Source organism: Chiloscyllium punctatum, chromosome 12 (assembly GCF_047496795.1).
Source record: "Chiloscyllium punctatum isolate Juve2018m chromosome 12, sChiPun1.3, whole genome shotgun sequence".
Taxonomy (NCBI): domain Eukaryota; kingdom Metazoa; phylum Chordata; class Chondrichthyes; order Orectolobiformes; family Hemiscylliidae; genus Chiloscyllium; species Chiloscyllium punctatum.
In genome coordinates this window covers 45,908,476-45,936,470 of record NC_092750.1, presented here as the reverse complement: position 1 = coordinate 45,936,470, position 27,995 = coordinate 45,908,476, and the positions used below count along the sequence as shown (strand labels likewise).

The window sequence follows — 27,995 nt, the reverse complement described above, 5'->3', positions numbered from 1 at the left end:
ATAAACTTAGAAAATTATTATTTTGCTAAGAATTATAGTTGAACTGTGCTATTGATGTATAAATCCCATTCCCCAAGAAATATGGTGTGTTATCAGTGTACGAGTTTGATTTATAGTAATAACTAGCTATTTTTTTCCATTTTTTAAAATACTTTAAGTTAAACAAAATGTATTGCAGAGAATTCTGAATGGAAGAATATCTAAAATTATCAGATCAAAAGAAATTGTTAATAACCAACCTGTTCATCAGTTTAGTTTGGAACACAATTGATGTGATGTGTCAGTAAATTCAGAGCTGATCCTTTCTGTGGTAACATTTACAAAACAATAACAGTGTCCATCTGATATTTTAAATAAAAGTGCCCTTGTAACTAGTGAATAGATTTCTGTGAAAGTATGAACTAACTTTGCTCACAACTCCTAACATCTATATCTTTGTGAACTGTATCCACAATACTCGAGCAGGAATCTGACTAGTTTTTTTTAGATTAGATTACTTACAGTGTGGAAACAGGCCCTTCGGCCCAACAAGTCCACACCGCCCCGCCGAAGCGTAACCCACCCATACCCCTACACCTACATCTACCCCTTACCTAACACTACAGGCAATTTAGCATGGCCAATTCACCTGACCTGCACATCTTTGGACTGTGGGAGGAAACCGGAGCACCCGGAGGAAACCCACGGAGACACGAGGAGAACGTGCAAACTCCACACAGTCAGTCGCCTGAGGCGGGAATTGAACCCGGGTCTCCGGCGCTGTGAGGCAGCAGTGCTAACCACTGTGCCGTATTTCAGTTGTTACGTATTTCAGCATTTGTAAATATAAATGGGGGACAAATGGGTTGATCACTTGTGAAACTCACAAGATATTCAGATAGATTAAAGATGAATCTATTCATACATTTAGTTCATATATTACTGATAAAAATTACACCCATCTTGCTGGCAATCATCATTAGGTAGCAGTGCTTTGCAGTTATTCTCTTGATGTATGTTGCAAATCCCTGTTTGAATATGTTGCATTCCAGATCAAGCATGGCGCAAGCCAAATATTAGAATCATTTTTAATAAGAAGGGTAAGAGTATCTGATGTTCAGAGCTAATTCTGTTTTATTAAATACAACATAGATAACACTGAGTTGAATAGTAATAAAATATATAAATGATGTAAATATTACTGTCATGGGTACATATTATAGTAACATAATAGTGAAATTTTAAATACTTAGGAGAATTACATGAAAAAGAATTTTAACTTTCTTTGCTCTGTTAGCCCTTTTTTCCATCTCTTGGTTTGTTGTCTGTTGTCTTGAATTATATTAATTTTCAGGGCAATCTTATTTCTTCTTGGTTGGCAGTGGCCAGTTTGATTAATCATTAACTTCATTCAGAGAGTAAACAAAATGGGTGGTGTGCTGCTGATTGGAAACTTATCTCACCAATGTTGTCAAGATAGTCTTCTGAGATTGGACTTGAGGTACATTGCTGGATCAGAGTAGAAAGTATTTTACACTGCAAACTTTTATGTAGTTCATACTGGTTTGATGCACAAAATGAGAAAATTTCCATTGTCTTTCATCTACTTTGCTCTAATTCTATTCTCAACTATTCCTTTTTTGTTGTTTAAAAATTGAAATTTGATCATCTGGAAGAGATTGCAAATCACAATTTTTTTATCAAATCAGACTCCTATGAATCGACCTAAAATTATATTATGTTGAATCTAAGTTAATTCTTTATCCAAGTACACTGAACATTAAAGCAAATTAATGAAAGCTGCCACCCAACATAACTCTAACCCAGCAGATTTCAATGTTTCAGGTTCATTTGCTCGTTGATGCTCACTGTCTGAAACCAAAATGGCTGTGGGGCAAGGTAGCTGCTAACATCTTTATCTCCCCACCTGCAAAAATCTGTTTTCAGGAGAGAAAATGTTGGCAAATATGAAAAAAGAAATACACTTAGTGGAGCAATTATTTTTTTAAAAAAGTGTGCTTTTATTTTAGATTCTGGCAATGATTGAAACAAATGATATGGATGTATTTAAGGAGGGACTAGGTGAGTATAAGAGGGAGAAGGAAACCAAATACAGCATCAATATCATAGTCTGGTTAGGGCACATGACTTTATTTCTGCACTATATCTGTTGTGTAATGTAATGTAAACAAATAATCAGGATTAAAATCATTGTTTCTTTGGATAATTCTATTAATTCTCCCTGTGATAGTTGTTTTATGATGGGTTTGATAGACTCAGTCATTACCAGTGATTCTATTTCAGAAATGATCCTGGGAATGCATGCAAAAAAACTAAATGGAACAACCAAACTTTTCTCTATTCAGACATATTCAAAGAGGTTTCATGTTGAAGCATAATTTCTATTTTGATCTTTACTTATAAAATTCAGTCTCAGTACACTGAACCAATTGCCTTGTGAAAAGGGCCTGGCTTATCTTCTATTTAAAAAGGGTTTTGTTCTATTAATAGATATGATTTATAGCCACTTATCTATTTGTGTATTTATAAGGAGTAAAGCAGATAACAATTTTGTATCACTGTGATATCTCATTTGTGCGTGATGTGATTTCCAACCAAGCTACAAATGTTAAACATTTTCAACAAATGGGGGAAAAGTATCATCAGTTAAAATTGAAAACTCATTTTGTAGCAATAGTGACCAACATGGCATGTATACTATGCAGTAATAATTGTCTTAATATTTAAAATGTGAATATGAAATGATCATCCCAGTTCCCTCTAAATAATGCATTGAAAGCCAGGACAATAAATATTCATTGTTATTAATAGGGACACCACTAAATTCAATTTTACTGGCTCAGATATCTTAGTGACAGAGAATGGATTGTTGTATTATTAAAATATTAATTTATTTTACAAATAAGATTTGAGGTATTTTATTTTATGTAATTTCTAAGTAGTAAGGTGCTGAGCATCATCCTTTAGGGCTGTGGAGGATCCTATACCTCTTGATGTTACTAAAGCTTCCCTTTAACCTTAGACTAATATGCAGTGTGTGATTAGGAATAATGCACGTACAATTTAAAAAAATATATTTGTATAGCTGAAGGGGAGGTTGTGCCTTGTCTGACTGAACAGTTGTACTCTTTGAATTAATTGCTATTTGGCATAATCAATAATTACACTCAAAGGTATTCTGAAGCTTCAGTAATTTTAATAAGTTACATTATGTAACTATGTAGTTTTACAGGAGCAGATCGAACCAGTTTGTTTTTCACATGTTAAAACCTAGATGGTTCTGTTCCATTTATGTCTGTGTTATCTGAGTTCACCACAAAGAGTGCCACCATTTCTAGAATGATAAAATAATGTGGCTTCTGTATTGGGAAACTGTGATCGAGAACATAAACATTATCGAAGGAGCACAAAGCCAAAGTTTTTTTTAAATCCTGCCCTCATTGGGTCTTGGGATACAAGAAAACATCTTTAAAGAAAAACCCATTCTATACAGCATGAGAAAATGATGCAAATTGGTTGGACCTTCTTTGCTATTGAAGATGCAGCATGAACAGGTAATTCATTCTCAGACCACATAAGTAGATTCTGATTGGTCAGGATGATGCCATAGGGAAAGGGAATGCAGCAGATATTGATATCTTCGTGGCCTCTTTTTCCTGAATGAAATAAGTGCAATGTACATACATACAAATTCCTTGCCTACATAAAACAAGTCCTTCATGTCAATATGTACAGCTTCTAATATGCACAATTACATCACACTAATAATCTTAAATTAGTTTCTGGTATATTTCTTAGCATGGTTCAAATTCTTCGATGAACTTGGTCCAACAGCAGGAACACATGTAATGTTAGACATAGTGTTCTGAAAATTGCAATACATCTCTATGACTCTGTAAGTGCAGCCGGTTGAGCGCTATTGGCAAATGGTTAACAGAATCAGATGTGGTCCACTAGTCACTGGGGTGTACAGCCTACATAACTGGATGCTTACTCTGAAACCCCTACATCTATTTGCTCATTTGGGCAGTACGCAAGAAATCTTTTCGCCTTGATGGCAGTATCTGTTGATGGAGATAAACACTGATGAGTTTACTACAAAGTAGCAGCCTGCCACAGTGAGCATTTTCTGATGTTCAAATTTTTTGAGATACCATCCAGGATCATAATTAGATTATATTACTTACAGTGTGGAAACAGGCCCTTCGGCCCAACAAGTCCACACCGACCCGCCGAAGCACACCCACCCATACCCATTCCCCTACATTTACCCCTACATCTAACACTACAGGCAATTTAGCGTGGCCAATTCACCTACTGCACATTTTTGTGTCTGTGGGAGGAAACCGGAGCACCCGGAGGAAACCCACGCAGACACTGGGAGAATGTGCAAACTCCACACAGTCAGTCGCCTGAGGCGGGAATTAAACCTAGGTCTCTGGCGCTGTGAAGCAGCAGTGCTAACCACTGTACCACCGTGCCACCCATCTGTGCTAGGCTGAGCACAGTTCAGAGTCTAAAGTGATGGCCGCAAGTTGTTTTGTGAGTTTGCATGGTATATAGCAAGTGATGGTTTGACCAGAGTAACCATTATCACACAAGATCACTTTGATACCTTCTATCTCAGTGAGCAGATGGTTAATGCCCTGTTCTCAACGTTACCAATAACATTGATGTGGAAGTGCCGGTGTTGGACTGGGCTGAACAAAGTGAAAAATCACACAACACCCAGGTTAAAGTCTAGCAGGTTTATTTGGAAGTACAAGCTTTTGGAGCACTGCTCCTTCATCAGGTAGCTCGTGGGGAAGGATCATTGGACACAGAATTTATAGCAAAAGATCATAGTGTAATACAACTAATGCAATGTATTGAAAAACAAAAATTCAATGCATCGCATCAGTGTATGATACTATGATATTTTACTATAAATTCTGCGTCCGATGATCCTGCCCCACTAGCTACCTGATGATGGAGCAGCACTCCAAAAGCTTGTACTTCCAAATAAATCTGTTGGACCATAACCTGAGTGTTGTGTAATTTTTAATCAATAACATTGACCTTGTGAAGCATGGAACATTTTGACTAGTGAATGTAGCTTTTTGGTGAATTACAGTAGCAAACCGAATAGTAGATTTCTCAACTTGTACACTGAAAAAAGGGAGCTTCTTTGATTGTTCCATATCTATTGCACTTCAGCATGGAATGGAGTTTTGTCAAGCTTATTATTAGCATATTATGTCCCACAAGATCCTGTTAATGTAGAAGTGGTACATATTGCATCTTTTTCATTTAGAGGGAAAAGGGGACGTGAAGATTGGCAAACATCACTGCATTCCCTATGGCAACATCCTGACCAATCAGGATCTACTTGCTTGGTCTGAGTACTAAGATTGACAGTTAACTGTTTCCACACCAAAGATGGGCCAACTAATCAACACCCCCTTCCCATGCTGCATAAAATGGCATTCCTTTGTCAAGCCTTGTTTCTCAGTTTGATGAGTCCAAGACTATCAACAAGTATCTATATACCTGAAAAACGGTATATAGAAATGATTTGGAAGAGGCGACTGAGTGTAATATATCCATGTTTGCTGATGACACTAAATTGAGTGGAAAAGCAAACTATGCAGAGGATGTGAAGAGATTTAAAGAGGTTAAGTGAGTGGGCAAGGGTCTGACGGATGGAGTATAATGTTGGTAAATGTGAGGTTATCCACTTTGGAAGTAAAAATGGTAGGTCAAAGTAGAAATGAGCAATGACGCATTTACTATAACTTCTGCCATTTCTTTCAGCACCCTGGGATGCATTCCAGCAGGACCAGGGGATTTACCTACCTTTAGATCCACAGGTGTGCTCAAAACTACCCCTTTAGTGAAAAGAATTGAATTGAGGTCCTTACCTCCCATCGTATTCTTCACATCATTCTTTGGTATGTTAGACACATCTTCCACTGTGAAGACTAATACAAAATAGTTATTCAAGGCTTCGGTAATTTCAGCATTGCCCAATATTCATTCACCTTTCTCATCCTGCGAGGGGTCTACGTCTATTTTAGCCACCCTTTTCCGTTTTATATATTTATAAAAACGTTTCCTACCTGTTTTTATATTCTGTGCTAATTTACATTCATAATCTATCTTCCTTTCTATGTTGCTTGCTTCTTGATTCTTTGTTCCTTTTTAAAGTTTTCCCAGTCTTCCCATTTCCCACTAATCTTGGCTACTTTGGAAGCCTGAGCTTTTAATTGGATGCCTTTCTTTATTTCCTTGGTTATGCAAGGCTGGCTCTTCCTACCCTTGCTTTCCTTGTTTTTGCCCGGAATATACTTGAGCACTGTGAAAAATCTCTTTGAAAGTGTTATGAGAGTGTAAGGGGTGCTGTACTTTAAGAGAGTTAAAAGCTGGCAGAGCTACCTGATATAGCAATAAGTGTTCTGAATAAGGTAACAATGCAACATTTGGTCAAACAGCGAGGGAAAGATTTAAAGAGACCTAAGTGGCATCTTTTTCACGCATGTGGTGCAAGTGTGGAATGGGCTGCCTGAGGAAGTGGTGGAGGCTAGTACAATTGCAGCATTTAAAATGCATCTGGATGGGTATATGAATAGGAAGGATTTGGAGGGATATGGGCTGTGTGCTGGCAGGTGGGACTAGATTTAGTTGGGATAGCTGGTTGGCATGGACGGGTTAGACTAAAGGGTCTGTCTCTGTGCCGTACATCTTTATGATTCCATGACTCTAAATTAAAGTGAACCGAGATTAAATTTATCTGTATGTTAGGGTAGCGGTTTTAAAAAATAGGAAAACAAAAATGAAGCCATCTATTCATTCTGATTGTTCATTTTTTTCTTATGGGGAGGTGTTATGAAGGTGTAAGGGATACTGTACCTTTACAAGAGTTAAAAGCTAGCAGAACCACCTGAACCAAGTGTTCTGAATAAGATAACAATGTAACATTTAGTCAAACAGCTAGATTAGCTGGGTTGCCTGGAGACAACAAAACTAATTCAAATTCAGCCAATCGGTTTGAATTATGCCCAAAATACCAACCTCCAATCAAGTTTGAATTTAGTATTTTGACAATATTAACACTAATGAAACAATCTGATACTTTGGGGTATAAAACTGGAAAATAATTGAACAGTTGGAGGAGAACGGCCAAAAGACCAACAGATGTAGGCTGCTCTTAAGAACTCTGAGAGGAACCTGTCAAGAGAAGGAGTTTGCACAGAGGAGAAAAGATCAACACTGACCTGGAGAGCAAATTTACAGAGGAAGACACCAAAAGAAGGTTTGACAGCTCGCTGGTTTTGAAAATTGAATTTTACTGTAAATCTTAATCAGGAGGTTTTATTGCATAGTATTATAGAAGGGAAGGTAAAAGATAGGTTAGAGAAAGAGGTTGCAATTAGTTGGCGGTTAATTATTCTCTGTTACACATTAAGAAATAAAGTTGTTAATTTTTACTTTAAGTAGTTCTTGGCCTCTCGAGTTTTCACAGATTATAGCATGGGGTGAATCTTTTCTGTGTATTGGGTTTAAATTCGCAGCGGGGTTTACTTTGTGTCGTAACAAAAGTCCTCAACTATTCCACCATTTAACTTGAGTTCCCAGTCTAATTTAGCCAACACCTTCAGCATCCTATTATAGTCTCCCTTATTTAAGCGTAACACCCTGGTTTTAGATGATACTGTTTCACCCTTCATTTGTATCGGAATTCAATCATAATGTGAACACTCTTTCCAAGAGGATCCTTAACTATGAGATCATTAATTTTACCTGCCTCATTACACAGGACCAGATTTAAGATTACACGCTCCCTTGTAGGTTCAGTAGCATGCTATTCAAGAAAGTTATCACAAATGAGTTTTATGAACCTCTCTTCAAGACTACCTCTACCGACTTGATTCAGCCAATCAAATTGCATGTTAACGTCCCCCATGACTACTGCCATTCCATTCTTACATGCATCAGAAATTTCTTGATTGATACCCTCAAGGCCTCACGGGCAAAGTGTGGCATTCCCACAGACCCCTGTGAATCACTGATACAAGACCGTCCGAAGTGGGGGAGGAGCATCCAGGAAGGCTTTGAGCACCTCGAGACTTGTCGTTTGGAAAAAGCGGAAGCCAAGGGTAAACAGTGAAAGGAGGATGGTGCCACACGAACACACCAACCACCCATTTCCATGACCACCACTTGCCCCAAGTGTAACAGATCCTGCAGGAGCCGCGTCAGTCCGTACAGACACCTATGGGCAAACCCTGAGAGTGGAAGAGAGTCACCCTCATCTGTGAGCGACTGCCGATGATGATGGTTTGGTCTGAATGTGCAATTTTGTTTTCATTCTGTGTTTAATCCTTTGGTGCTGCTATATTTCCTCAATAGATAACTGCACTCATAAAAAATATCCACTTGAAATATACCCGCACTATAAACCCACTTAAACAGTGGTGGTTTGGTAGCACAATTAAGGATGTTGCTAAACATGTAATAAATCTCTCCAAAAACAAGAAGATTGTCTGTGTTCATAGTATTAATTGCGTGTGCCCTTATCACACAATAAATGGGAAGAAGTATTCACTGAGCTGAAACACATTCACATGCCAGTTATCTCGCCTCACAGCATCCAACAAGAATGCTGAGGCCCTGAAAGCACACTTAACAGATCTAGAACGTGAATATTGTGGAACATCTAATGACTTGACAGAGAAAGCTTTGGCAAATAGAATTAAGGAGAATCCAAAGGGTTCTTACAAATATATTAAGGACAAAAGGGTAACTAGGGAGAGAATAGGGCCCCTCAAAGATCAGCAAGGCGGCCTTTGTGTGGAGCCACAGAAAATGGGGGAGATACTAAATTAATATTTTGCATCAGTATTTACTGTGGAAAAGGATATGAAAGATATAGACTGTATGGAAATAGATGGTGACATCTTGCAAAATGTCCAGATTATAGAGGAGGAAGTGCTGGATGTCTTGAAACGATTATAGGTGGATAAATCCCTAGGACCTGATCAGGTGTACCCAAGAACTCTGTGGGAAGCTAGAGAAGTGATTGCTGGGCCTCTTGCTGAGATATTTGTATCATCAATAGTCATAGGTGAGGTGGCGGAAGACTGGAGGTTGGCAAATGTGGTGCCACTGTTTAAGAAGGGCGGTAAAGACAAGCCAGGGAACTATAGACCAGTGAGCCTGACCTCGGTGGTGGGCAAGTTGTTGGAGGGAATCCTGAGGGACAGGTTGTACATGTATTTGGAAAGGCAAGGACTGATTCGGGATAGTCAACATGGCTTTGTGCATGGAAAATCATGTCTCACAAACTTGATCGAGTTTTTTGAAGAAGTAACAAAGAAGATTGATGAGGGCAGATTGGTAGATGTGATCTATATGGACTTCAGTAAGGCATTCGACAAGGTTCCCCATGGGAGACTGATTAGCAAGGTTAGATCTCATGGAATACAGGGAGAACTAGCCATTTGGATACAGAACTGACTTAAAGGTAAAAGAAAGAGGGTGGTGATGGAGGGTTGTTTTTCAGACTGGAGGCCTGTGACCAATGCGGTGCCATAAGGATTGGCACTGGGCCTTCTACCTTTTGTCATTTACATAAATGATTTGGATGCGAGCATAAGAGGTACAGTTAGTAAGCTTGCAGATGACATCAAAATTGGAGGTGTAGTGGACAGCGAAGAGGGTTACCTCAGATTACAACAGGATCTGGACCAGATGGGCCAATGGGCTGAGAAGTGGCAAATGGAGTTTAATTCAGATAAATGCGAGGTGCTGCATTTTGGGAAAGCAAATCTTAGCAGGACTTATACACTTAATGGGAATGTCCTAGGGAGTGTTGCTGAACAAAGAGACTTTGGAGTGCGGGTTCATAGCTCCTTGAAAGTGGAGTCGCAGATAGATAGGACAGTGAAGAAGGTGTTTGGTATGCTTTCCTTTATTGGTCAGAGTATTGAGTACAGGAATTGGGAGGTCATGTTGTGGCTGGACAGGACATTGGTTAGGCCACTGTTGGAATATTGCATGCAATTTTGGTCTCCTTCCTATCGGAAAGATGTTGTGAAACTTGAAACGGTTCAGAAAAGATTTACAAAGATGTTGCCAGAGTTGGAGGATCTGAGCTGCAGGGAGCGGCTGAACAAGCTGGGGCTGTTTTCCCTGGAGCGTCGGAGGCTGAGGGGTGACGTTATAGAGGTTTACAAAACTATGAGGGGCATGGTTAGGGTAAATAGACAAAATCTTTTCCCTGGGGTCGGGGAGTCCAGAACTATAGAGGGCATAGGTTTAGGGTAAGAGGGGAAAGATATAAAAGAGACCTAAGGGGCAACCTTTTCACGCAGAGGGTGGAATGTGTATGGAATGAGCTGCCAGAGGATGTGGTGGAGGCTGGTACAATTGCAACATTTAAGAGGCATTTGAATGGGTAAATGAATAGGAAGGGTTTGGAGGGATATGGACCGGGTGCTGGCAGGTGGGACTAGATTGGGTTGGCATATCCGGTTGGCATGGACAGGTTGCACCAAAGGGTCTGTTTCCATGCTGTACATCTCTATGACTCTATGATCGACTTTTAACCTCCAACATGAATGACTGTTAGCATTTCATAAACCCAAGGCAAACGTTGATCTATACAAATGTAAATCCATCAAAAGGATTAGAATAGTCAGACTAAACAAACATGACTCGGCCAACAAAACGCACACTTAATAATGTTTCCAAGTTTACTAAGGACCTGTTACTGCACAGCACCACCACCATACTAGAGAACAAATCGATGAGGCAATTATTGGACTTGTGAAAGAGTGGAACTTTCTGGTCATACATATGACTGTATTTGTCCTCATGGCTCACTGGAGGATCAGACATATGAGATACCCAGGGCATTAAGAAGCGATGTCCTTTTAAGCACTATTCCATGTATGACTGCTCAGTACAACATGAATTGACTGAATCTATATTCATCAAATTCATGAGCTTACTAACCCATGCTATTGACTTCAATTTCAATAACATTGTAAGCTCAAGTAGATATTACTTTCATGGGATCTCTCTAAATCTAGTTTTTGCTAAGATATGGAATTATAGTAAGGCCCCAAAATAATTCCTTGTGCATCCAGCGTTTTTCCCTTTTTACAATACGAGTCACATTATTCATGTTTCTTTTAACTCTGGACCAAGATGCAATTAGAAACAATATGTGCTTAAAGCAAGTAGTCTTGCCAATGTTTAACCCACAATCAGCATCACTAAAGAACACTATCAGGTTCTCCTTGTGTTTCGATTTGTGTGCAAACTGACTTACACGTTTTGTAGAATACAACAGTGACTACACCACAGAAGTTACTTCATTAGCTATAAAATACTTTTGGGTGTTCTGAAATCATGAATTAATACTATTTTTTAAAAATCCCATCAGTGCAAAAACTCTTACAAGTTATGTGCTATATCGGTCTAACATTGTTGTGGCAGGTGCTCATGTTAAATGTGTTTTGTGAGTGTTTTTTTTAAGCGTGTCAAGTTGAAATGACTTTCCCAGTGACGTTTAATGAGGTTTTTGTTATACACTCGTCGAACACAAGCAGCCTCTTTGTTTTTGCAAAAAGGTGGTGATGAGCTGCTTTGTCAGCTGCTGCAGTCCATGTTTCTGTAGGTAGACAGACAATGCTATCGGGGAGAATTGTAGGATTTTGGCCCAGTGACAGTGAAGGAATGACAATATATTTCCAAGTCGGAATGGTGAGTGGCTTGCATCTGGCACCCTTGTCCTTTGAGTTGGAAGTGGTCATGGGTTTGGAAAATACTGTCTAAGGATCTTTGGTGAATTTGTCATTGCACGTTGTGGATAGTAGTATGTACTGAGTGTCAGTCGTGGAGGGAGTGGCTGGTTATGGAAGTAGTGTGAATCAAGCAAGCTTTTTTATCCTGGATGGTGTCAAGCTTCTTAACTGTTGTTGGAGGTGTACCTGTCCAGGCAAGTGGGGAGTATTCCATCTTCCTGACTTGTGCCTTGTGGCTGGAGTTCAAGATTTTAGGAATCAGGAGGTGATTTATTCGCTGCGGTATTCCTAGCCTTTGACTTGCTCTTGTAGTCACAATATTTTTGGTGTGAGTCCAGTTGAGTTTCTGGTCAATAGTAACTTCCAGATAATACTATTGATTGTCAAGGGTTAGATTGTCTCTTATTGGAGATGGTCTTCAATTGGTCCATGTTTCGACAGCTACACATCTGTAAGTTTTATTAATATTTTTGTTAAATATCACAAAAGGGAAACACTTCTTGGAGAAAGTCTGTAAAGTACAGCAGTTGTAAAGCTTTGTAAAGTCTTTCACCCTTTCCAGTCACCTGGGTATCTAATAACAAACATCGGTTGCTGTCAAAGGCACAGATCAGTATCTACTATCTTTTACAACATACATTACTTCAAGCAGCACTACTGGTAACTTATTTATTTTGGAAGTTACTTTGTACCCTTTTTGACAACAACATAAATGGCCTATTCTGTTGTAAATCATTCGAATAATAAATCTAAACTTGCAGCGCACAAGGGATCTTCTGGTTCAGCAAGTTAGCTCTGGACCGCAAAACTCCACTTGTAGTTTGTGCTAACTCTGTACATATATAAACTTTGACTATTTAGGTCAAGCAACTGGATGGGTATTCACTCTCTTTCCCCTCCTCTTTCCTCTCCTGGTCTGTGTTCTCTTTCTCATCTATTTCCCTATCATCATTTGTTCTTTGCATAATCTCTCTCTCTCTCCCCTCCCACTAATGTCTCCTTTAGACATTAGGAAAGGAGGTTTGTGTTTTTCCTCCCTTTTTGCCCTTGATCACTCTTTAGCTGTCCAGTGATCTTCACCACTCTTCGCCTTGCTGAGAAAAGCTATTATGATTTTTGGTTTTATGATTGGTGACTACTTCTATCCTGCTAATTATTTACTTATTTAATCTTATGTGTTTGTCATTTAACTCAAAAGTTGCTTTCAAAAGTTCCCTCAAGACTTATTTAGTTGTATTTTGCATGTTTAAAGTAGCAAATGTATGATTTTGACTGGAGCAAGCTAATTTCGCTGTGGAACAGTTGTGAACAGCCCTGCCCTCTAGTGGATAATCAAAACCACTTCAGTGTTATAAGTTTTTTTTTGCAGTTCTATGCTCTTTAAAATCAATTTCAAAATACACTCGTTTAGTATTAAAGTTGACAGGTACTGAAATTCATGAAGCATTTGTTTCAACTCTTGAATTTATTTTTGCCACAAAAATAATAAAACCTTAACTTAATCATTGTAAAGTTGGTTATGTACTCAGTGATTTGCATTTACGGTATACAGTATCTATCACAACTTTAGGGAGCCTCCAAAGTATTTTACTCCCAGTTAGCTATTTTTATAATATAGTATTGTAGGCACATTCATCACTTTTAATACACTGTTATGTATAATTTTAGGTATAAGATTCTGCTTGGATGGCTAATTATCATGGCCACCTTGTATAAATATTTGGATTGAAAAATTAATTCTAATTAAAAAGCAGTAAAATAAAACGAACAGAACAAAGTACTGGTGACATCTATTAAAATTCTTGCTTATTAATAGAAATACTTTTCCAAAATACTTTGTTTTTTCAGTAATAGTACAGTATTGTCCAGCAAATTTTATGCTTGAATTGAATCGAATTGAATTGAATTTATTGTCACATTGTACCAAGGCACAGTGAAAAGCTTTGTCTTGCGAGCAATACAGGCAGATCACAGAGTTAAATAGCAAAGATAAGTAAATAAGAGGTATAAACGGTGGCAAAAACAAATACACAGGTACAGGCAAATGTTAAGAGTTTGGAAGTCCATTCAGTATTCTAACAACCGTAGCGTAGAAACTGTTATTAAATGGCTGGTGCGCGTGTTCAGGCTTCTGTACCTCCTCCCCAATGGTAGAGATTGTGGAAAAGCATTGCCAGGTTGGGATGGATCTTTGAGAATGCTGACAGCCTTTTCTTGACAGCAGATGGATTCTGTAGATGGGAGATTGGCCTTTGTGATTGTCTGGGCCGATTTCACCACTCTGTCTAACCATGTCCAATCTCGAATGGTACAGTTGCCATACCAGGTAGTGATACATCCAGACAGAATGCTCTCGATGGCGCACCTATAAAAGTTGGCAAGGGTATTCACCATCATGCCAAATTTCCTCCGCTGTCTGAGGAAGAAGAGACATTGTTGAGCCTTTGTAACCAGTGCATCCACTTGAAGAGTCCAAGAAAGCTTATTGTGGATGACCACTCCCAGCAGCTTGACACTTTCCACTTGTTCCACCTCTGTGCTGTTAATGTGTAGGGGGACATGAGTAACATCCCACCAAAGGTCAATAATGAGTTCCTTGGTTTTGCCGGCACTGACAGCTAGGTTGTCCTCAGTGCACCATTTTTCCATGACAGCCTTTCAAAGCACTTCATGACCATCAAAGTTAGGGCAACTGGTCTGTAATCATTGAGACATACTGCATGAGCCTTCATTAGCATAGTGATGATATTGGCCCTCTTGAAACAGGCAGGGAAAGTGGCCTGCTGCAGGGAGAAGCTGAAGATGTCTGAGAAGACCGCTGCCTGTTGATTTGCACATGCTCTGAGTGCATGGCCTGGTACTCCATCTGGTCCTATTGCTTTCCTTGGATTCACACGAAGGAAAACTGATCTGACCTCTGATGCAGTGACTGTTGGGATAGGTTCATCAGGATTTGTTGGTACATGTGTTAACTCTCCACTGAAATTCTGATCAAAGCGAGCATAGAAGGCATTAAGACGATGTGGGAGGGCTATGTCGCCATCTGCTATCTTGCACTGTCTTTATTTAGAACCTATAATGCATTTCAGTCCTTGCCATAGTCGCTGGGTGTCTGTCTGGGTCTCTAGTTTGGATCGATATTGATCCTTGGCTGTCTTAACGGCTCTGCAAAGGTCATACTTGGATACCTTATATTTGATTGGGTCTCCTGATCTGAAGGCCTAATGCCTGGTTTTTAGCAGGTTCTGTATGTCCTGGTTCATCCAGGGTTTCCTGGTGGGAACACCTGGATTAACTTCCTCAGTATGCAGTCCTCCACACACTTGTTGATAAAGTCTGTGACAGTGGTGGCAAACTTGTCCAAGGTACCTGCGGACTGTTTGACTATGGCCCAATCAACCGATTCCAGACAGCACTGGAGTTGATCCTCTGCCTCCATTGACCAGCACTGGACCTGTATCCACGAAGGGGTCTCCTGCTTGAGCTTTTGCCTGTAAGCCGGCAGAAGAAACACGGCATTGTGCCTGGAGTTCCTCAAATGCGGGCAGGTGATGGAGCGGTAGGCATCCTTCACAGTGCTGTAGCAGTGTTCTAAAATGTTCAGGCCCTGTTGGGGCTGGTAATGCTCTGGTGGTACTTGGACAACACCTTCCTTAGATTGGTTTGATTGAAGTCACCAGTTACAAAAAACAGGGCCTCGGGGTGTTAGTGGTGAAGTACAGCACAGCCAGAGCTTCCTCAACCCTTGTTTGTGGTGGTATGTACATAGCAGTTAGTATAGCAGCGGTAAATTCCCATGGTAGATAGAAGGGGCGACATTTGATGGTGAGGAATTCAAGGTTTGGAGAGCAACGGCTGCCCAGGATTGCAATGTCAGTGCACCACAAGTTGTTGATTAAAAAGCAAACCCCTCCACCCTTTGTCTTAACTGAGGACACTGTACAGTCCATACGATGGATAGAAAAACCATCAGCCTGAAGTGCGCAGTCGGGAATGGATGGGTTGAGTCAGGTTTCTGTGAAGCAGAGTACGCAGCAGTCCCGCAGTTCACGCTGGAAGCTGAGCTTGAATTGGAAATGTTGCAGTTAGTTGATGTGTCTTTGCTCTTCCTCCAAGCTAACATGCATCCCCTTTTCCTAATTCCATTATTAGCACTGGTGAGTGGTTGTCTATAACTTTAATGTTGCAATCTATCAACATCTGATTAGGGACAGTAGAATGCAAACAATATCCATAGACCTAGCTGAATTTGGACAGTGTCCAATAACTAGGATTTTTAAGGTGAAAATTCATTTGGTTTCAAGCATCTAAGCCTCTGAATACTTGTTTGCTCGTGTAATTTTTAACTTGCTTCCAATGGCATTTAGAGATATCTGCTGAACAGTCTTCAGTAGCTAAACCACTGAAAACTGGGATAACACCACATAGTCAAAAGATATTGGTGCGTGGGATTATTATTATTGAAAATGGAATGCCAGAGCTTTCTCTCTGATTGTTAAAATATTAAATGGTAATGTCTTCATGTTGAAGACACTTTTGAAAATCCGCTTACAAGAAGCAATGGGAAAGTGGGAAGACATTGAATGCAACTGGAACTGAAATTATCTGATTGAGATTGTCAAATGCAGAGCATATTCTTTCTTATAACAATTAAATTTATGATGTGCTTTTCAACATTGCTACCAATAAAATGAAACTCACTGAAAAATAAGGCTAGATGGTTCTTTGATATATTTAATGACAATTTTGACTAGTGCTTATATAGTTTGATATAACAGTTTAGATTGTGAAGTGATTTTAGTTAATGGAACTTGGGTTGCTAAAATAGCTTTCACACACAGCTTGATAAATACTTTAAATTAACAAATATATTCTGGTGGCAGATCACTTAACTGTGCAAATAATTTACTTGATGACAGTTAATTTGTTGAAGACTGGGGTGGGGCAAGGATACTTCCAAAATATACTACTTCTAGTAAGAAACAAAGACAGAAATTGCTGGAAAAGCTTAGCAGATCTGGCTGTCAGACCTGCTGAACTTTTCCAGCAATTTCTGTCTTTGTTTCTGATTTACAGCATTTGCAGTTCTTTTGGTTTTTACTTCTAATAAGAGTTGTGGAAAATTAATGGAAATTATGATCAATAGTCATAATATACTGGATTTCTTGGATTTATTCAGTGCCAGTCTTAAAAGCTAGCAATGAAAATTAGGTACAATTGGGTTTCTTTAGAAAATAAGATTGGTTTCTTTTCTTGATGCGTTATCTCAAATGATGTGCATTTATTTACAAAAAGGACATGGTTTTTAATAAAAGGGTATAACATAATTTGTCACGGAAGTCATGTTTTTCTCGTAACTCAAAAGAATTTTGAAAGAAGCAGTATGTTTGATTAACAAATGGAACTGTCATTTCAAATCACAATTTTTTTGGGGGGGAGCGGGGTGTTAGTAGTCTTGATTTCCTTTTAAACAACTGCTTTTTGTTCCTATCCCTGAATTCTGAATATCAAATGCTTCTTGATATTCAACTCCAATGATTCAAAATAACAACAGAAATACCTAATGGCATCATTTTTTAAAGATATTTTCCTCTTCCAAATTAACTCAAGGGAAGTTGGTGGATCCACAAAGATGAGTGAGCATAAACTTGGAAAGAAACGTTTGGGATATGTGCAATTATATTAGCTTGTTGTCACAATCAACTTTCTCATGATATAGTAATGATCTGTTACTCACCTTTGACCGTTTGCTGCTTAAAGTAAGATTTGGGAGTTATTAGAAGACCTTATTGTGACCAGCATCAATACTAGATTTTATAACAAAGGACAAGCTTTCAAGATCCCTCAACTACATGATACTCATTAAATACAATTAACAATCTTCTTCGCTTGCAGATTTATTTTTGTATACTTCATTGAGCTTTTAACTCATCTATTTTGATTTTGAAATGGTTGTGCTCTGCATCCAAATTATTCCTGTTCGTACATGACTTTGTAATGTCTGATTTTCAGTGTTCCACTTTTGAAGATATAATTAACAACAAAAGATTGTTACTTGTCCTTAACAAATTGTCTAACTGGATTTATTAGCTTCCATTAACTTTCTTTGAGTTAATTTGGAAAAGGAAAATGTCCACAAAAATTACGTCACTAGATATTTCCGTTTTATAGAGGTTCAGTGTTTCTACTTGTCCTTGAAAAACCAAGGTAAGAACAATCCGTGACTTGAATACAGTATTGTGAGGTATAATGGTTTACAATATTTTCAAGACTCAGATTGTGTGCTTATTGGTCATTGTGTGAAATATGGCTCCACAATGCAATAATTAAGCTAACAACAGTGATTTTGTTTCTTTTTGTCACTAAAACCCAATTTAATGACTTGAAGTTGATTGTAACTTAGCTAGAGTTTTGTGATGGATGGTCTCAGACTAGTTGAGTGGACAAAACTGACAGCTATCAGAGAGTGAAGGCTGACGTTCCATTAGGCCGGGTTAACTTCACATCAGGACTTTTCTGGGGGATGAGATTTACTTTAAGCATAGCCTGCCTTTCCAGATTAGATTAACAATCCAGGAAAAATAATTTTGCCGTTAAACCTACTGATTATTAATTTCACAGCTATATTAACTCCTTGACTAATTTAATAAATTTTTATGGATATCTTGGAACTTCTGTGAAAGGTGTAGTTATTTGTGAAAGTATCTTGGCTGCATACTCTATGAAGTTATGTAACTAATTTAGCCAATGTTTTGAAGTATTTGTATTAATACCACAAATTCTGGACAATATTATATAGCCTTCATAAAGTAATTTATTTGCAATGTGAAAAATATGGAATACTGGATTGGAGCCTAATTATGATCTCTACTTATATTTTATGTTTAAAACTTGTTCTTTCACAGTGTAACTAAACGTTGTTTTTATCGTTTATTTAATAATTATAATCTAGCATTCAAACATCTGTTTCACCCCTCTTCCATTGCCACCAATTTCATTCACTAGTAGCTGCTGTTGGCATGTTCTATGATTGGATTTTAGTTTAAAAAGGCCACCAGCAGGAATTATTTAAAATAGATTGTTACCACATTAACCTGCTCCTTTTGAGTTGGAATATTTTATGCTCATGTCATTTTTCGCTCATGTCAGTTTTTGCACTGTCTTTCTCAATTAGTTTTGCAGACTCTGCTTTCTGCCATTTGCCTTCTAAAAATTACAAACAACATAAAATCTGCAAAGATCAACAGGGGCCAATACACAAAACCACCTCTCCTCCCCACCCAATTTGCAGTTCAAATACTTTGCTCGTATTAAAAGTGGAAAATGCAATATTTTATTCATTATCTTCACTAAGGCACAATGTTGGGAAAGGTAGGAAGAGATTTGTAATAACACACCTTTACATTTTATACATTCAAAGTGATTAAGTTCTCTTCACAAGCACAAGTTAAGTAGGTGCTGTATTTCTGATGCAGAAAGCATTCATTTTAACAGATCTACACTTCTGCATTTTCGCTTTCCTATCCATCTTGATAATTAAGTGTAGCTCACACCTCTGGTAAAAATAGAATTTAAAGAGCAACAGAGTTGTAAGAACTATATAACCCAACTATCAATATGCAGACCTTTGAGTGAATCTTCTATTATGCAGTCTAAGAGTGGGTATCAAGTGTGTTAGACATCAGCACACCCACAGTGGAAGCTGGGACATGTTTTCTTGCATAATCACATTGTTTTCAATTCGTTTATGCAAAGAGATTGGATGCCCGGAGAGGGGTGAACAGACAAGTTTTCACCCCCAGTAGGGCCTTCCAGGGTTTAAGGTCCAGGTGCCAAATTTAAAAGTGACTCAGGCGGTCCTTCATTCACTGCCCAGCTAGAATGTCTCAGACCAATCAGAAATGTATCTTCCACTTCGGACAGTAAACCTGGTGTTTGTTAATTAAAGAAAACCTTGCAATTAGATCCTTACTGCTCCTGTAAACGTTAGTGAGCCAAATTTAATTGGAGGGAGGTATACCCTTCTGCTAAAAACAAAATAAAAAAAAACAAATTTTAAGTTCCGAGGTTGGAAAGAGAGGAGCAATTCACTCCTCTTGACCTGGTCATGACAATAGCCCAGCCTTTCCACTATATCATGGCATATCAACTTCCATCTAATCATAAGCTCTACCATCTCTGCTTCTACTTTCAACAAACTTTTCCTCAGTTGTGCGAAGTACCAGACACTTTCCAAATTGGGACAGAGATGGCCACCTCATTCCAAGCCTTCATTCTGTTCTGTAAAATCTTGTAATGCTTGAGAACAGTTTCACTCAGTTCTGAAGGAATTGTAGAAAAACCTTTGTTAAGTCTGTTTAGCTGTGCATTCATTCACACCTTGCCATCTGCTCACCTTGCCACAATACTGAAGTGGGTACTCGAGGTTTCTGAATACCTCCACTAGTTTATGGTAGCTTACCATTTTCTTGTTTCTATTGATTTTGATATTAATATTTTGAAGAATATGATTGTCATCCTATTAATTCGAGGTCATTTAAATTTGTTATGCTATTCCTAAAAATATGCACTTGTTTTCTTAAAAATTCTTTGTTCTTTTCCCAGGTTAAAGCAATTCTTGTCAACATTTTTGGTGGAATAGTCAACTGTGCAATAATAGCACAGGGCATAACCAAGGCATGCCGTGAACTTAAACTGAAAGTGCCATTGGTTGTGAGACTTGAAGGTAAGAAATGCGAAAAGAAAGACTTGCAATTTTATGATGCCTTTTATGAGTACTGGACATCCCAAATCCCTTTATATTGAGTGAAATACTGGTGAAGACTAGACATACCTGACTGAAAAAACAGAAGTTGTTGTAAAAGCTCAGCTGATCTGGGAGCATCAATTAAGAGTAATCAGTTAATGATTCGGGTCCAGTGACCCTTCCTTAGAACTGGGTCAATGGACCCAGAATGTTAACTTTGATTTCTTTTTACAGATGCTCCCACACCTGCTGAGATTTTGCAGCTACTGCTGTTTTTGTTTCTGATTTACAGAATCTGCAGTTCTTTCAGTTTTCATTCCTGACTACTCTGCTTTCCTCCCATTTTAGTTGATATTGCCAATGGCTGCCTCTCTCTCTCCTCCTCTCTCTCTCTCTCTGGTTACTATACCACTCATCTTTAAACAATCCTCTCATCCCTTAACCCCACTGCTCCTGTGAATTCTCCCTCCTCATCTCGATGTTCTCTTCAAGGGATTTGAGCATGTTGTTGCTTCCCAAATCTGTGCCTATTTTTCACAGAATTCCATGATTGAATCCTCCAAATTAGATTTTCACTTTTCAACAGTATCAGATCAGCTGCTACCAAAGTTACAAATTCTATTTTATGTGACTTTGACAAAGGTAAATCATTCCTCTTTGTCCTTCATCTGCTTGTGTTATAGCATCCTCCTCAAGGTCCTCTCCACTGTAATCCTGATCGGTAAAATTTCACTCATCTGGTTTCATTCTTATCTTACTCATCATAGCCAGAGTATCACATGCAATGGCTTCCCTTTCTGCTCCAATGTGACTATCTCTGGTATGGTGTTTTATTCTTCTCCATGACAACAGTTTCTTTATGTGGAATGTCTGTGTTTCTTATCCTATATGTAGTTTGTCCCAATTTACATGGTTCCAGCAGAAAGCTTGTGTGAATACATATCATACATTTATCATACGTTTGCCTGGGAGGTTTAAAAATATAATATCTTTTGCACATTGTCTTTATTTAATCTTTAAATGTGTGATAAAGTAACAGTATGCTTACAATGTGAGATTGATTCAGTGTCATTCTAACAGGCCCATCGTTTGTTAAATGAATTGATGCTGTAGAGGAGTTCTTGTACAAGCTGAAGATCTCAGTAACCTGTGAGGCCTCTGGGAGTTGAATAACCAGGAGGTTGGGTCTAGTAAACTTCAATTTGGAACACACTGAGGGAAAGTCTTTCTGTCACTTTCATGACATGCTGTTTTGAGAAAGACACTCTGAATGTTGGAGGTCTGAAATGAAATTATAAATTGCTAGAGAAACTTAGGCCTCAAAGCATTTGTCGAGGGAAAAACAGTGCCTTGAAGCTCGTTCAGAGCTTCAGATGGTAGTTGTCATGATGGGCCTGTCTCAGAACAGATTCCGTTGTTATTTATAAAACAAGGAAACAAATGGGACTATTTTACAAATATGTTAAGGACAAAACTGTAACTAGGGAGAGAATAGGGCCCCTCAAAGATCAGAAAGGCGGCCTTTGTGTGGAGCCACAGAATATAGGGGTGATACTAAATGAGTATTTTGCATCAGTATTCACTGTGGAAAAGGATATGGAAGATATAGAATGTAGGGAAATAAATGGTGACATCTTGCAAAATGTCCAGATTACAGAGGAGGAAGTGCTGCATATCTTGAAATGCATAAAGGTGGATAAATCCCCAGGACCTGATCAGGTGTACCCTATAACTCTGTGGGAAGCTAGAGAAGTGATTGCTGAGCCTCTTGCTGAGATATTTGTATCATCGATAGTCAAAGGTGAGGTGCGAGAAGACTGGGGGTTGGCTAACATGGTGCCACTGTTTAAGAAGCGCGGTAAAGACAAGCCAGGGAACTAAAGACCAGTGAGCCTGACATCGGTAGTGGGCAAGTTGTTGGAGGGAATCCTGAGGGACAGGGTGTACATGTATTTGAAAAGGCAGAGACTGATTAGGTATAGTCAGCATGGCTTTGTACATGGGAAATCATGTCTCACAAACTTGATTGAGTTTTTTGAAGAAGTAACAAAGAGGATTGATGAGGGCAGAGCGGTAGATGTGATGCATATGGACTTCAGTAAGGCATTGTCAAGGTTCCCCATGGGAGACTGATTAGCAAGGTTAGATCTCATGGAATACAGGGAGAACTAGCCATTTGGATACAGACCTGGCTCAAAGATAGAAGACAGAGGGTGGTGTTGGAGGGTTGTTTTTCAGACTGGAGGCCTGTGACCAGTAGAATGCCACAAGGATCAGTGCTGGGTTCGCTACTTTTTGTCATTTACATAAATGATTTGGATGTGAGCATAAGAGGTACAGTTAGTAAGTTTGCAGGTGACACCAAAATTGAAGGTGTAGTGAACAGCGAAGAAGTTTACCTCTGATTACAACAGGATCTTGACAAGATGGGCCAATGGACCAAGAAGTAGCAGATGGAGTTTAATTCAGATTAATACGAGGTGCTGCATTTTGGGAAAGCAAATCTTAGCAGGATTTATACACTTAATTGTAAGGTCCTAGGCAGTGTTGCTGAACAAAGAGACCTTGGAGTGCAGGTTCATAGCTCCTTGAAAGTGGAGTCTCAGGTAGATAGGACAGTGAAAAAGGTATTTGGTATGCTTTCTTTTATTGGTCCGAGTATTGAGTACAGGAGTTGGGAGGTCATGTTATGGCTGTACAGGACATTGGTTAGGCCATTATTGGAATATTGCATGCAGTTCTGGTCTCCTTCCTATCGGAAAGATGTTGTGAAACTATAAAAGGGTTCAGAAAAGATTTACAAGGATGTTGCTAGGGTTGGAGGATTTGAGCTACAGGGAGAGGCTGAACAGGCTCAGGCTGTTTTCCCTGGAGCGTCAGAGTTTGAGCAGTTACCTTATAGAGTTTTACAAAATCATGAGGGGCATGGATAGGATAAATAGACAAGATCTTTTCCCTAGAATCGGGGAGTCCAGAACAAGAAGGCATAGGTTTAGGGTGAGAGGGCAAAGATATAAAAGAGACATAAGGGGCAACGTTTTCACACAGAGGGTATGGAATGAGCTGCCAGAGGAAGTGGTGGAGGCTGGTACAATTACAACATTTAAAATGCATTTGGATGGGTATATGAATAGGAAGGGTTTGGAGGGATATGGGCCGGGTGCTGGCAGGTGGGACTAGATCGGGTTGGGATATCTGGTCGGCATGGATGGCTTGGACCAAAGGGTCTGCTTCCATGCTGTACATCTCTATGACTCTATGTGATCTGTTACATGTCCAAACTCCTGTTGCAAATGAGTTAGATTCAGTACATCAATGTTGTGATTGTTCATATTTTGAGAGTTTGATATAGCCAAAATCTTTGTGAGGTGGTGCCATCACACTAGAACAAAAGGTTGATAAGATCTGTTTCGTATTCGGCCAACACCCAATGAGTTTTGATATCTCTATTGTCCAATGTGAAAGAAGAACTGGCTGGTTGACTGTTCATCCTTAATGTGTAGCTGTGATTGTCCATATTTTAGTCTGGCATTTGCTTGAGTTTCAGGTCTGTCTAAAGCTGATATTGCCAAAGTCACAGTATATCCTATCAATGACCTTCTTAGCTTTTATGCCTATGTTTAAAAATGGTCGATTTAGAATTGGTATTGTCTATGTGTTTACTATCGACACTTACGTCATCCAAGAATTTAAAGTTGACCTGCTTCTCTTGCTCATTCATATGGAATTTCTCAGTGTCAGTTTTTGAACCATTACCTGAGTTTTCACATATCTGTGACCTTCACCATGCATGCCAATTCCAAGCAATGGACATCACCTCTCTCCCTAAGAGCTGAAATGCAAATAGATTTTTTACAACATTGCTGCCATATTTAGTCTCAAGCTGAACTTTCAGTCATGTCTTCAAGTCATCAACAAGGCCCAATTTCTTTCTCAATAACTGCTCTGTACACCATAGCTGATCTATTGTTGAAACACTCATCAACACCTTCATTTTAGTTTAATATTCCACTGCACTCTCAGCCAATCTGTCTCATTCTGCATACCAAAAATTTGATGTGATCCAAAACGCAACTGTATTTTTGTTTTACCGTAATCGTACCAATTTCTGCTCGCATATCTCCCCTGGGCTCACTGACCTACATTGACTCCCATACAAGCAACTGCTCAACTCTTAAATCTCTCCATGGTCTCACCTCTCACTATCTCTAAAATCTTCAGCCCACAACACTTTGAGATATCTGCTCTTCTCTAATACTAACTTCTTCAACATTCTGTTTTCAATCACTCTCCCATTCATGGACATTCCTTCAATTGCCTGAGCCCTAAAGGCTGCAATTTCCTCCCCATTTCTCTTTCCTTCTTTTAATGTGGATCCTTAAAAGCTACCTCGACTTTTTTAAAAGTCTCTTTGGGGCTTAGTGTCAAGATTTGCAGATCCTGCTTCTTATATTAAGAGACTATGCAAATACAAGTCATTGTTCTTGTAATTTAGGAGATGCAGACTTATGCATTAACAAATAACAATGGAATAATAAGCAATGTTATTTCTTGGTTATAATGGATTAGCCAAGACACCAAAGGAATTCCTTCTTGTTCAAAATATTAGCAAGAGATCTATTATATCAACTTTAGAGGCGGAAGGGACCTCAGATTAAAGTCTCATCCTCAGTCCTGTAGTAAAATGTTAGCTCAGATTATATACTCAAGGCCTTATATTTGGATTGGAACCTGCAACTTACTGCCTCAGAAGTGAGAGTGATACCACTGAAATTGACACCTAACTGTAGTGTAACCACTCTATGATAATCCCCTCTCTAACATGAAAGCGATGCAATGTCTTCCTCCTACGTTGTCCAGTTAGTAGTCAGTTAACTTAGTAGAAGGTTGAAATGAAAATGTTGTAAGGAAAAGCACTAAACTAATCCAGCAATTTAGGTGTTAAATTTAATGCAAAACAAGGTAGTGTGACAATATGAAATTTTCCCAGGAACAGGCTCTCAGATAGCATTGCAGATAGAAGGAGGTGCAAATAGCTTTACACCTGTTAGGTTGTTTACTGCAAACTGGACTCATTAAAAAGATTATTATGAGCTATGCAAAATTCTTCCTTTCATAACCTAACAATGAACAATAGCAGGTTTTTTTTTAGAACTACAGACAATGGTAAGAAATTACTTTAGAACATAAAGTTTGTGAGCCAGTAGGAGACCGACTATGTTTTGACCCCACAGAGTAGAAATCTGAAAATAAAAGATTTCCTCTATCTTTAATAAAAGTTGAGACAAAGATACATCAATCTATTATGAAATTACACTGGATTGTAAATATAATCTTGATAAATTTGCTTGAGTTAATTGTTTCTTCAGGTGGATTTGAAGACTGTGTACGTTTCATGTAGAATGATCATTTTATAATAATTTTTGATTGACTTTGAATTCCATGACAAGGGAGTCATTATTATAATGTAATACAGAATTGGTTCATAGAATAAATATTCACACGCAAGTATTAGAAGCTTGTAGTCTCATAATTACTCAAGAATCCACAAATAACAATATCCTAAAATTCTGAAGTTAAAATTCAATGTACAGATATTAGTTAACTTAAACAAGTTGTTTGTGCTATAACATCCTGAGATAGTTTTGCTAGATTGAAAACTCCTAAGGGGAAGGACCTTACATTTTACATAGCTAATAACGTTGCACAAGTTTCTATAACAATCTGAATTCAGGTTTTGGCTAACAATAAGTTCAACCAGATATATCTACCATGCTAGCAGATAAAGAGTCAAACTGTTGACACATTATGGCACAACTAATCACCAGATGTCTCATTTGACATCACTTCTAGTAGTTCTGAGCAAACATACCTCATCCATAGTCGTGTTGCAGGTGTCTTTGGCCACACACTGTCAAGCATCTGGGATAGACATGCTAGTGCAATCCCCACATGTACACAAAGCTTGAAAGAGTAAGATCATGCATTCATGTAAATCAATTGCCAATGTAATGCCTGAATACTTAATTTGCCCAACAAATGGGCAAGGCATGTTATCCTGATTGACTCCTGAAAAACAAGTGTTAGTCACAAAATGGGTAGAGTTACAGCTAATTAAAAGGCCACTCATCAAGTTGGACTTGAGGTGCTTTTGACTTATCTTTTTCCGAAAAAGTGGCACAAGAGTAAATTGGCTCCTTGAGTGCTATTTCTGAGTCCCCATACCTGCCTCACCTGCAGTCACACCCTCCTGTCCTGGTCACAGACCACGTTTGAATTAATCTGAAAGTGGAACCACCTTTTAAAACAAAATGTCCCAAGAACTTTTGCCTGCATCCCTGATGTAATGCAATGTCTACAACTCAGATTCCAGCTCCTCAGCTCAGACAAAGTGTTCCCCAAGTCATGAACACTCATCACGGATGTGTTGCCTTTAGATATTCTTCATGTCCAGCAGCTCTGACATGCTACAACAGCAGCATATCACCTTGCACCCTCACTTTTATATTTTGTTTAATTCATTAACTAATTACCTGCTCTTTACACAGTCCTTACACTTTACTGTAATTAATTTTCTATACCAGTATCAACCTTATACTTGACAAGGTATTTTTAAGAAAAAGGGGAAAAGAACTAGAAACCTAAAGACAAACTGAAGAGCTTTTTGTCTGAAGACTTGCTAATTCGACTCACTAATCAGCTGCAACATTTACAACGTACCACAGTTCACCATTCACACAGTATCTCCCCAACCTTATTCACGATTGTGCATATTTTTAAATCTATAACCTTTTAATGGCATGAATATGTCCATATGTTATAGATCCCTAGGAATTTTTAAGTACTTTCTGTTTGTTTTAAGTAAAAAGGCTAACTGCATGGTTTGCAAAGTATTAAGTGTCTTTAAAGATTTTAGATACAAATGCATGTTTATGTAATGTTCCCAAGGCTAGTAAAATGTGGCTTTCTCGGACTATCAAAATTGATATTAATCAGGCCGGTTACATAACTGAGACAGCACATCAGTTTTTAGCAAGATCCTTTGAATTGTAACTATAAAGTGATATTTGTTCTTAATTCCCTTGACAACAATGTCATTGCATAACATGTGTAAATAGCATAATTAACCAGCTTCTCATTTGTGTAAAAATCAGATAAAAGTTCAGAAGACGTAAAAAAAATTCTAGAAATTCAGAAAGACTAGAAATTCACTTGAGTTCCTTTTATAAAAGTGTAAGCCAAATCAATGAAACTCTTTCTACATGTTACTGAACAGAACAATAGTATTGACTATCAGATTATGCATTGTATAATGCCTTTACCAGCCATTGATTAGTACATGAACCCCTGTACAAAGTTGCAGCTTTAAAGAATTGGATATTTCATCAAGATGGACAGATCCTCTTAATGTCTGAGGAGTCTGATATGTTAACTGAGGTTAGGCACTGGGATATTGTAAC

The 27,995-nt window shown here is 38.6% G+C and overlaps 1 protein-coding gene across 1 annotated transcript in view; it reads left to right on the top strand.

Moving 5' to 3' along the window:
* suclg2 (succinate-CoA ligase GDP-forming subunit beta) overlaps positions 1 to 27,995 on the top strand; it is a 312,117-nt gene that overhangs the window by 259,327 nt on the left and 24,795 nt on the right. Inside the window, exon 10 of the mRNA XM_072582505.1 lies at positions 20,394 to 20,514. Within this exon, the coding sequence (XP_072438606.1) occupies positions 20,394 to 20,514 (121 nt within the window). The remainder of the gene's footprint in view (positions 1 to 20,393; positions 20,515 to 27,995) is intronic.